The sequence below is a fragment of the Bufo gargarizans genome, chromosome 2 (genome assembly GCF_014858855.1).
Source record: "Bufo gargarizans isolate SCDJY-AF-19 chromosome 2, ASM1485885v1, whole genome shotgun sequence".
Classification (NCBI taxonomy): Eukaryota; Metazoa; Chordata; class Amphibia; order Anura; family Bufonidae; genus Bufo; species Bufo gargarizans.
Genome location: NC_058081.1, coordinates 604606372 through 604619032, shown reverse-complemented (window position 1 = coordinate 604619032; position 12661 = coordinate 604606372). Strand labels below are relative to the sequence as shown.

At 45.6% G+C, this 12661-nt stretch overlaps 1 protein-coding gene across 4 annotated transcripts in view; it reads left to right on the top strand.

Annotated features, from left to right (window-relative positions):
* Window positions 1-7057, top strand: part of ROBO4 (roundabout guidance receptor 4) — a 128293-nt gene extending 121236 nt beyond the window's left edge. For all 4 annotated transcript variants that reach the window (XM_044281988.1, XM_044281987.1, XM_044281985.1 and 1 more), the window contains one exon: window positions 5417-7057. In XM_044281988.1, the coding sequence (XP_044137923.1) occupies window positions 5417-5434 (18 nt within the window). In that variant the 3' untranslated portion in view covers window positions 5435-7057. The remainder of the gene's footprint in view (window positions 1-5416) is intronic.
* The last annotated feature ends 5604 nt before the right edge of the window (window positions 7058-12661 follow it).

Sequence of the window (12661 nt, the reverse complement as noted above, 5' to 3'; positions counted from 1 at the left end):
AACTGGGCGTTCCATCGCGAAGCGAAGAGGGCTAAGGAAAACGGTCCCCAGAGGGATTCAATAGAAGAGAACACTGTTGATTCCAATCTCTAGTTGCTGTAGTCCGAGATGTACCGAGAATTCCAATCTGCGTGATAATTGAGAAGACCCGGAATATACTCCGCCACCACCGTGAAGCCCCTGTCCAGACAGAAGGACCAGAACTCCTTCGCCAGATGCGTCAACATTGCCGAACGAGTGCCGCCCATGGAGTTCACATAGCGAACGGCTGACACATTGTCCATCCTGAGCCGTATGCAAGCACTGACCTTGTCGCTGGTGAAGCTCTGAATCGTGAAGGAGCCCGCTAAGAGCTCCAAGGCGTTGATGTGTAGGGACACCTCTGACGTCGACCAAGGACCCCCGGTGGAAACAACGTTGCAGCGTGCACCCCATCCCTGCAGGCTGGCGTCCGATTCTATAACCAAATCCTGCTGGGGCTTTGCCATTCCACGCGTCGAGGTTGTGAATCCACCACGTCAGCTCGTCTCTGGTGCCCTGATCCAGGACTATTGAGTCCGCGTAGGAGGCCGCCACCTGCAGATGTACAATCTTGAGCCGTTGAAGCGCCCGGTAGTGAAGCGGGGCCGGGAAGATTGCTTGAATAGAGGACGACAGGAGACCCACTATCCGGGCAAGGTGTTCGAAGGGAAACCTGGGGGAGCCGCAAGATGCGATGGAGCTCCTTGCGGATGGATCGGACCTTGGACAGGGGAAGGCGCAGAGTGAGAGCAGTGGAATCCACAGTGAATCCCAAGAACTCCATGGACCTCGACGGATGAAGACAAGATTTCTCTTGATTGATAACGAACCCTAGACCGGTTAGAAGGGAAATGGATAAACGCAGGTGAGACCGAAGGATGGACGGGTCCTGGGCCATGATCAGCATGTCGTCCAAGTAGATTATCAGACGGACACCCTGACCGCGAAGCCAAGAAACTACCGGCTTCATGAGTTTGGTAAAACACCATGGAGCCGAAGAAAGGCCGAACGGGAGGCAGGTAAAACGCCAGAGCTGACCCCTCCAAAGGAACCAAAGATGGTCCCTGGACCGTTCGGCGACCGGAACCGGAAGGTAAGCATCCTTCAGGTCGAGCTTGAGCATCCAATCCCCCGGAAGCAGGAGGTCCCTGAGAAGATGGATTCCCTCCATTTTGAAATGGCGGTACAGAACATAATAGTTTAGGGCCTTTAGGTTTATTACTGGCCGAAACTGTCCGCCTTTCTTTTCCACCAGGAAAATCTCGCTGATGACACCGCCCGGGGAAAGCGGAGCCCTCTCTATAGCCCTTTTTTCTTCAAGGGATGTGAGATCCATATCTATGAGCCGGAGAGACTCTGACGAGAACTTCCTTGCCCTGACAGGAGGAAGACAAAACCTGGTCTATCAGCTCTATCTGAAACCCCACGATTGTAGCCAGGACCCACGGGTCGGACGTGATGAGAGACCAGGCATTCAAAAAATGTTGGAGTCTGCCCCCGATGCAAAGGGAAGAAGGAAGGAGCAGGTTTTGATAACTCACCGAAGGGACGTCTTGAACCCAGAGCTGCTCTGAAGCCTCTGGACCTTCCGAAAGCACCTCTGGACGGGAAGAAGGGGGCTGGTTGCCTGTGGTCCTGAAACGCCGGACGCTGGTTGAAGGGACCTCGAGCGGTGTTACGGGTCTAAAAATGCACACGGCCGGACAGGCGGCCCCTAGTACTGCCGGCCCTAGTAGAGACCCTACCGTGAAAAACTTTGCGCATGGAAGACTGCGCTTTGTCTAAGGCCGTGAAGGCCCCCACAAATTTCCCTAGCTCTTTTATAAAAGAGTCACCAAAAAGGAGCCCTTAAGCGTCCTTGCCGGCCTCAGTTAAAGCCATATTAGCCTGTTTCGGCTCTATTTTCATTAGGATAGCTTTCCTCCTCTCGATCGCAAGGGAAGTATTTACATTCCCTGCCACACAAATTGCTCACTGAACCCATCCACGGAGTTCCTCTGGGTCAATGGGGGAGCTATCCGCCCTAGCAGACTCAGCTATATCAAATATTTTAGCCAGGAGCCTTAGGATATCCAGGAGTTTATCCTGGCAAGCCCGGAGAGCGGAATCTAAGCCCCTGCGGGGATTGAACCCCGTTTTGGCCAGGAACTGGACCATTTTAGGGTCAACGTTAGGAGTCTTGCAGACCTTATTAGGAATAAGAGGGCGAGGGCATTCAGCCCTTAATTTATTACGCGTCTCCTTACATAAGGGCGTTCTCATTCTGGCCTCTAAATAATGGGCCACATATGGCGCGGGGACCCACTCTGCAGATCTGGGATGATGCAGACTATCGGGGTCAAACAGGGGCTCCCCAGAAGGGTCCGTAAGGGAGACCGAGCCCGACATGGTGGCATCCGGGGCTACACTAGTAGAGGGGCGAGACACAGGGACGTTATCGTCCATCTCAGGAGCCGCCATAGCGCCCTCAACATCATTATCAGAATCACCTTGGTGATAGTTCAAAGCCTCCTCATCGGACTCCATATCGGAGTTAGAACTATGCTCAGGCTGATTGCGAGCTGACTTCCACGGCCGCGCTTTTTCTGCCTGGCATGGACAGGCTCTCTTGCGTGTGCTGAGCACGCTCTCTTTTGATAGCATAGTTCTATCATTAGTAGGATTTCTGGAGGCAACCGCATCAGATGGGGGGGGGGGGGCCCTAAAGGGCCAAGGGCCGGCGATATAGACTGAGATAAAATTGAGGACATAGACCCCATAGCAGAGGCAATGGCATGAGATATAGACTGCTGCAAAGCCAGAGTCTGGGCGTCAGCAGCAGGCACAGAAACAGACCCAGAGTGAGCAGGGGGGGAAAACCAGAGGAATGGCCACTTGAGAACTGGCAGGGGCTAAAGGGGTGCTATCCGAAGGGCGAGACATGATAAAACACTGAGGGAGTTAGTCACTCCTGAGGAAAACAGAGCAAGACAGCAGAACCAACCAAAGCCGACGATCCGTCACATCAAAATGGCGACCGCGAGCGCCGTAGAGAAAATGAGGGGTGGAGCGGGGCAGGGAGACACGCCCCCGTCCCCTCCGGTATCACCAGGGAAAAGAACAGAGAGAGGAGCGCCGCCCAAGGAAACGCCCAGGAATCCCGAGCAACCGCACCTAAGATGGCGCCCGAAATCTCGTCTCGCGAGATCACCGGCGCAGTGAAGAAGCCGAAGGCGGCAAGAGGGAGAAATGGCGCTGAACACCCCGCCTTCACCAACAAGAAGCCGGCGAGAATAACAGGCAAGAGGAGGGAAGGACAGGCGGGCCAGCGGGCCAGCGGCGCGCGGCTAGAGAGAAGAAAAACAAAAGAAAAAAGGCATGGGGAAAAGGGGGGAAAACAGACGTAAAACGAAAGAATAGAAAATTTAAGGGGACAGCACTAAACCCACAAACGAGGGGAACAAAACCCAAAACTGAGGGCAACTAAATGAGGGAATAAAGGATAAACATATAAACCTGTGGAGAAAAATATATATAGACAGTCGCAGGGTATCCAGACCCTATTAACCCTTTACATGAAGCTAGAGAAGAAAAACCAAACACTTATCTGCCATGGAGCAGCAAAGAAAGAGGAAGATTACACCCAAGGGGGGCCTATTTATGGACTGGTTGGTGGGAGGGGCTACCCTTAGGGGTGTTTCTGTATGTTACCTTGGTTTTTTTCTTCTTTGCTGCTATGGAATTTAGTAAAGGAAGAGAATGCAATATGAGCCTCCGTGTCTTGATATAAAATTCCTATTTTGTGACATTTGACGTATGTGGTTTGTGCAACTGGAGTGACCTCATTTTTTCTGTTGTAGCTAAAAGAAAAGCATCCAAAGGGGAATACTCATTTATTGGAGGATTCTTTCTTGACGGTGGTCTTAGATTTGTGAAGGGACCTTCACCTATCTGTCTCTCCCCCTCTTCAAGGAGGTCTGCAAGAAGCCTAACATAGCGCAGTTCCGTTGGTTCAATGCCCAATTTTCGGCACTCTTCCTCTTCATTTGTAAGGAAGAACTTGCTCCATTTCAGCTTTCTGACAAAAAGATTTGGGTCCTTTACCTAATTAAATGGGTTAAAATGGCAGTCTGTGACAAATGAGAGGCCTTTGCGCAATAAATTCATCTCTGTTTGATTAAGGGAAGCTATAGGGGAACCATTGTCTGGATAAGTTGGAAAGGACATGCTCCCATAAACTGTAACTCCTCCCACTTCTGATAAAAACACAATAGAGGAAAAGTGTTAAAACTGGGAGTTTCCATAGCAACCAATCAAATTCAAGCTGCCTTATTTCACAGGCCCTTGGGAATATGAGAACTGCAATCTGAATGGTTTCTATGGGCAGCTGCCCACATTTTGCCCTTGCATCACTTTTTCTGTCCCACTGTCCTTATGTCTGCACCTCCAGATCCCCACTAAGAAGGTTCTAGATAATTACTCTGCTCCTCCCGCTGCCAGATCACATTTCCATCACGTCGTCCTCATCTGACCTTGTAGTGAAGATTCCTCTCCCCGGCCGCCATCTACACATCTCATAACACCTGAACCCTGGGAACCTGCAATAATCAGAGACTTCTCTACCACATCCACTGCGAGTGCGGAATCAATACACAGCACTTTACGCATCCTCTGGGGTCTCCTGCACCCGCGCTGCACGTCTCACACACGTCCAGGGTCATAATGTCAGAATTTTATGAAAATAACTAGGACATGGTTACAAAGAGCCATGTAGGCCCGGTGGTATCTGCGCTGCCCTCCGTAATCACCTCCCTGAGGATAATATACAGTAACATACAGATAATCTGGCATCCCCGGAACTGACTCACAGTTTATATTTGCTGATTTGCTGGCATGAAAAAATATTGTCATGGAGAAAACCGCCTCAGTCTTACTGTAAAGTCGTTTTCACACAGCCAGGGTTTGGTCCATCAGTGATGTTGAGGCAAAACCAGAAGCGAAAAAAGAAATGAGGTCTAATCGAAAGATCTTCACCTGTTCTGTGTTTTACACCCACACCTGGTTTTGGCTCATGGAAATCACTGACCAAACACTGACGTGTGAATGAGGCATAACACTGACTACACACAGATTCTCTTGGTGACGTGTGTCCTGTAAGAAGGTTTAGAAAAGTAAATATCCGCCAAATTTGGCAGAATTATGCATAGAAATTGCAGCTCTTACTATGTGGCGTGTGAACACGGTGTTAGGACATGGGGGAGATCAAAACTAGTATAAAGGAAAAATGGCTTAGCTGCCCATAGCAACCAATCAGATTCCACCTTTCATTTTTCAGAGGCTCTCTGAAAAGGTCATTTCCTTTATACCAGTTTAATAAATCTTCTCCATTGACTTTATCGTTACAAATGTGTTTCAGGTGGAGCCATTCAAGTAATGTGGAATGTTCAGGAGATCTCGCTCTGACCTGTCCAACTCATCCGACCGACCACAGTGAAGGCTTCATGGAAAACGCCACAACCTGCGGAGCCACGTGTGCAGAACACCATACATAAAGCAGTCAACATGCTGGGCCAGAGACTTTACAGCAATATTCACACCCCTTTTGTCGCTCCTGTGATCTTTCTCGTTATGTCTGTTTAGTTGACTTCTGTGACTATTGTAATCATCTTTGTAACAGGTGGTGGACACTGAGGAAGATGTCACTTTTGTCACAATTCTTGGACGACATTCCCAGGACTTGATTCCAGTGCGGTGTATATAACAGTGCATTGTATTACATCAGATACAGTGAAACTTCTCCAAAAGACCATTCTTTTTTTAAGAAGACCACATCCTTATCCAGCACAGATCTTCATATAATACATACTGGACAATGACTATGAGAAGACTATTGCCCTAGAAGACCACATTTCAATGCAGTTGTGGATGGTCGCCTCAAAAATATTTCACTTTATTCTGGATTATCGGGAAAAGTGTATAGAAGATGCAAACACCAGGGATAGCACATATTGTAGCATGAGGTTTGTTTCACATTTCCATTTACCTAATCCGGCAGAGGAACAGCCTGCTGGAGTTCACCGTATCCGGCATAGCCGGATACTGCCTTTCACTGCCAGACCATATTGATTATAATGCATGCATCGGTCTTTGTCTGGCCGGAACCAGCCACTCATACCGGAAGCCAGATAGATCCCTGCAGAATCCCATTATAGTCAATGGGGTCTGGCAGTGAACGGCAGTATTCTGCTATGGCGGATATGGTGAACTCCAGCAGGCTGTTCCTCTGCCGGATCAGGTAAACGAAGATGTGAAACTAGCCTAACATTTCTGCTTTCCTGAGTTCAGAGTCACTTAAAGGGCCTTTCCTTTCCTATGTAAACAACGCTAAATTAATCCCTGTGCTTCCTGTCAGTGAATGGGAGCATTTCTATCTACAGCCAGAGACTCAAAACCTGTCCCAATCTAATGCTTCTCACAGCTGAGTGTTTGTTACAGTTATATCCAGTCTAGGCAATAATCTTGCCCTCCAGACTAATACATTTTACCCTCACTGATGGATTTTAACAAATGATGAGGATGGGAAATACATTTGTGCTGCTAATTGTCTAATTCACAGAGAATAGTGTGTAATAGACCCTCAGATGTGAGACATGTCGGGGGAGATTTAATTAAACTGGTGTACAAGAAATCTGCTTTAGTTGCCCATAGCAACCAATTAGATTCCACCTTTTATTTTTCAGAGCTCCTATGGAAAATGAAAGGAGGAATTTGATTGGTTGCTATGGGCAACTAAGCCAGTTCTACTTTACACCAGTTTTGATAAATCTACCCCATTGGGTCTGTACATGATTTCAGCTTCTGAATGTTCTCATTCACTAACATCAAGCAGAGATCTTGAAAATAGTGACAAATACACTGTAAACTCAGAGGGGGCATTTATTAAGACTGATGCTTTCCACGCCAGTCTTAAAGGGGTTATCCTATGACTAATGTAAAAAATGATAATCAGACATCATATAGTACATGACAATCTCTTTCTAACAAAGCTAGAACCAGCCCTGTACCTCACATGGATCCAGAGCTCTACCCATTCATTGTTCTGCTAGATTTACATCAAGCTGACGGCTCAAGGGGAGTGTCTTTTCTGCTGCACCTAAAGGGGCGTGTCCATGCTCTGCCTATCACAGCTCAGGAGGCAGTTGAAGGATGAAACTGAGCATGTGTGGCCTTCTCAGTGAGCAGGGCAAAGAAATAAGAAAAAAAAAACAGTAGGCGGCGCTATACAGATACATTTTATTGGATAACTCAGTGGCTATGCTAAATTTTTAATTACATGCAATTACAAAAGTATTCAGATCCAGATGCTGGTTTGAAAACTGTAGAATATTTTTCGTGGGACAACCCCTTTAAGTCCCACTGCGCTGCTGGAGGAAGCCCCAAAGTTATGTGGAGGCGGGGTTTGGTGCTTCCTCCAGCAGGCCGTGCGACACACTTTATATCTACTCCAGACCCCTTTTGTTGGTGTAGATTTAAGCCATTTTCCATGTCAAAAACCCATGTGGAAAACGATAAATGACCTGGGCCCACTGGCCCACCCACTTCTCCGTCCACTCCAAGCTCCCTTTTCTCTGCACTTCGGAAAAGGGGAAACGTCTCGGATTTTGCTGCACAAATGCCGTGTGACAAAATCTGTGAGTTTAATATGCTACTATTGTGGTGTATATTAGTTAATTAATGTCCCCGAAAATCTATAAAAAAAAATTGTAAAAATGCATTATATTAATAATGAATCTTTATTTACATAAGACTGGACCAGCCCTTTAAATATTCTAATATAGGGATAGGGTGGATTAGTTAGGTTAGGTCTATAGTAGCTGTAGGAGGTCTGTAATCTGTGGCTCTAAAGCTGTTGTGAAACTGTAACTCCCAGCATGTTCCGATAGTCGCAGGTCATAAAGGTCACTTCAACCTAACGGTTCATTTTTAATACATCTAACAATTGTTAGGCAGAGAAAGAGGCTCTTGGGTAGTCAGATTCACAGATTTCTATTAAAATGTATTACAAAACCATATTTTGTTAAATGTGTGTAAAAGTAATGTAAAGTAAGTGATTCATACCTTAGGGCTCAGCTGTGGACAAACTACAAATCCCAGCATGTGCAGCTCATGATGGGTGTTATAGCCTTGCATCTCCTGGTTACCCCCCAGCTGCATAGCAGGTAGATGTTATTGGATTTTTTGTAGTAGGAATTTAATTTGTTTACAATGTTTATACTTTGGGACTATTTTTGATAAAGCATTATTTGTATGTTTATATATCCGCTGTCTGCTCCACAGGTCAGGTGACTTATTATAATGATAATTTACATGAGTAGAAAGGCTTGCACCACCAACCGACAGATTGCTGCATGTCACACATTCTAAAACATAAATTCCGAAGTACAAAGCAATGTATGATTTTAGCAAATGAGCTCACAAAAATATACTGAGTTTTTATGAGGAATCACAAGGAGGAAGATGCAAATGTTAAAGAGCATCTGTCGTGGTGATCATCCTTAGTAAACCAGTATACTGCCTGGTTTGAGAAAGTTATTATTTTATTTTGATGCTAATTAGGTGCTTGGAGCACCAAGGGTTAAGTCTAGCCCCTTGGAGCTCTGATTTATCTCTGCCTTTCACCCTTTGCCACTGCCTCTCCCCTACTAATGAGCAGGGCTGGTCATCTTCACCGTTCCAATGCCCAGCCCTGAAATTTCACTCCTGCAAGAGTATAACTGGCACATGCACAGTGGATCGTAATCTGCTGTCCCTACCCTAATTGTGCTCCCGCCAGCGCGAGATTGCTGGGCCAGGCGTTTGAACAGTGAGGATACCCAGGCCTGTGAATCAGTGGGAGAGAGGGAGGAGCAAAGAGTGAATAGTGGAGGTGAAGCAGTGATCTGAGGGGCTAGGCCTGTCCCTAGGTGCTCTAAGCACCTCATCAGCAGTAAAAATGTGAATTTCTTAAAAACTGGATAGCTGCAAGAGGGGGGTCCTTGAACAAATGCTCTTTAAAAACAATTAAAAAGTGAAAAGTGCTTATCTTGCAAACCAAATACACATCATGATAAAACACTCCTGATTATCCTTCTGAACCAAATACAGTGTAAGACCACCATACAGAATGGATATACCAGGCTTCCCAAAAACAGGAGCCAGAGACAAAAACAGCCAAACAAGGATCCAGTCCAGACTGGAATCACTGTGTAACAAATCCATACAAGACCCACAAAGACTCAATAGCAGCGAATACCCCTATTAATGAAAATCTAGAAACACCAAATATGTGAAGTGTGTGCATTAAAAAAAAATCCAAGAAAGTTAATCAGAGATTTAGCAGGGAAAAAGCAAACATCTCCAAAATGAAGATAAAGTGACCAGGAGAGATGATCAGCAGTGTGTATCATCACAACATGACCTCCTCATCGGCGATTCCTCATAAACGTACACATTATTATGGCCACCAGCTAATATCCAGAGTAACTGCCGAGGGCAGCATGGAAAGCAGCAGCTAGACGGGCTGGGAGAGACTCAAGTCCTGGTAGGTTGTCACAGGTATCTGGAGCCATGCTGACTGCGGTGTGTCCCAGAGCTGCTGGAGGGTGCATGGCGAGGATCCATAGAGCGCACACAACGATTGAGGGTGTCCACAGATGCTCAGTTGGGTTCAAGTCTGGGGGCCGGAGTAGTACTTGGAAGTCTTGGTCATACTCTTCCAACCAAAGTCAGACATGTCTAGCATTGTGACATGTCACATTGTCGTGCTGTAAGATCCCATCCGCCCCAGGGAAGACAATCAGCGCGTATGGGTGTACGTGATCTTCAAGGATGGATTCATACTTAAATCGGTTGACAGTGCCTTCCACATGGATGAGTGGGCCCAGAGAATGCCATGAAAACATTCCCCAGACCATAACGCTGCCACCATCAATTTGTGTTTATCCAGCAATGGTTGCAGGGTATTTGTTCTCTGCTGTTTCTTGCTTGACACACCAACATCCATCCATCCATTCAATGAAGCAGAAAATGTGACTTTGCCAATCAACAGAGGTTCAGTTCTAATACTGCTAAGAATATAAAGCCTTTTCTGCGGATGTTACTTTGTTAGCAGAGGTGCGTTGACCATCCATCTGCTTCGGAGCCAATACATAGTAGTGTTCACTGAACTGTTGTTTTAGAAACACATCTGGTAGCCCCTGGTTCATTTTGGCGGCGAGCTGCTGCACTGTAGCGTGTCAGTCCGACGTTCATCACTTACATCAATTGCATGTAGTGCTCGGCAGTTTCCACGTTGCTTATTCACAATGATGCCATTTGTCCACTCACGATGCACTTTCTACACAGAAGCAAGTGAACAGTTCACAATCTGCTCAGTTACTTGGCCCGAAAGCCAATAATCATCTCTTTTTACAACTCTGATAAACCGCCCTTATACCCATAACAGCAACGAGGGATATGTCTGCAGACAGCCTATCCACATCCCTTATATACCCACCAAGCCAGCTCACCACACGGGACTTCCTTCATAAGCTACAGGCTCTTGATGCCGAAAGTAGGAAAAGGTCAGAATAATGTGACTCGACCGTGTACAGGTAAAACTTGAAAAATTAGAATATTGTGCAAAGTTCATTTATTTCAGTAATGCAACGTAAAAGGTGAAACTAACATATGAGACTCATTACATGCAAAGCGAGATATTTCAAGCCTTTATTTGTTATAATTTGGATGATTATGGCTTACAGCTTATGAAACCCCAAAGTCACCATCTCAGGTCCCCTTTGCTCAGGGGGTATGGATTAATTAGCTAAATAGAGTGTGACACTGAGCCTAGAATATTGAACCTTTTCACAATATTCTAATTTTAAGCTGCAATACTGAAATAAATGAACTTTTGCACGATATTCAAATTTTTCGAGTTTCACCTGTATATTTTTTATACCTTCTGCCAGCTAAAATGTGCTCTTGTGTAATTCTGAGTGATACAGGAACGGGTTTAGGTGCCTCTCCGTCCAGAGTCGGCTGCAGCACTCATTCTGGCCGCTTTCACTGATACAATGATGGACTTGAGCTGCTATGAGGCACTGGTATCGTGAGAGCAGAGCAGAGATTATTGTGCTGTGCTTGATATTATTGGTCTTTCAATGATTCTATACTACTTGTTATGGGGCACTATTAAACAGTAAATTGTGGGTTTTATGGCTATTATGATACTACTATAGATGTTATTAAGGGCATTTTTACCAATACTATAATAGCTCTGAGATTGCCCTTTTGGCGCTGGTATTATGGGGAACAGTTAGCTGTAATATGGGGACATCTATAATGATGGCACTGTTACTGGAGAGCACTGGGGTTGGTTTGATGACTATGGGTTATCTAGCCTTATCACTATGGACTCTGGTGAAATCCTTTTCATTTCACTACTATCATAACTGGCTCAGGTCTTCCACAGGACTATATGAAATAACAAGGGAAGAGCAGCAGCTACTTGGCATTGAGAATCCTGGCATCACCAATATTTAACAATGATCCTGGCATTGATGATCCTAGCATTGAGAAGCTTGGCAGTGATGGTTCTGACTGTCTACCTAATTAGAAATGTTAGTTGACATAAAGAAATATTGGTGCCCCCGGGCACCTCCAGGCCAGCTCTGCAGGGTGGCAATGGGTATTGAGTGGTGTTGGCAGTGATGCACCACTGTCAGCAATTACCAATCATTACAGAAGGACAGTGGAAGGTCACATCACAACTGAATTAGAATGGCGTCCTATCCACTCGTGAGCCGTGGGCACAGTCCCTCTTGCTGCTTAATTGGTAATTTTCATGAAATGAATTGTTGACCTTGGAACGTTTGTCAGTAAATCAGTGCAATCAGTGGGGATGTAATAGGAAAGCAGCAGCAGGGGTGGAAATAGAGCAACGCAAATGTTTAGGACTTCACAAAGGATAGTATAGGTATAGGGTGAAAATTAGGGTATGTCCATTTCGGAAAAATCCACTGCGTATCTGCTGGAAACAAACCAAATGCTGCACAAGTGAATGGTGTTGAATTTATAGCTGAATTCATAGAGTAACTGCTACAAGTCTGCTGCAAACTTCCCCCTCCACATTGCAAGTGTGAATCTGTGGGGGAATCCGCACCATAAATTGACATGTTCTGAATTTAAAATCTATACCGCATGTTATTTGTGTGCGGATTCCAGTGTGGACACTCTGCAGCATATAGATGAGATTATTTACCCCTATAGAGGAAAAGATACAAGGTCAGTAAGCAGCATACAGGATGTATATAGCACATTATACAATATTAAAGGATAGCTATACAGTATACAATATTAGAGGATTGGTATTAAAGGGTGGAATCTGATGTCACCAGACAGTATACCATATTACAATATGGAATATGATGTGACTGGAGTATAAAATATTAAGTGATTGATATTATAGGTTCAGGATATGATGTCTCCAGACAGTATACAACATTGCAGAACAAGATATGATGTCACCAGACAGTATACAACATTGCAGAACAAGATATGATGTCACCAGATGGTATAGAGCAGGGATCAGCAACCTTCGGCACTCCAGCTGTTGTGAAACTACTACTCCCAGCATGCACCT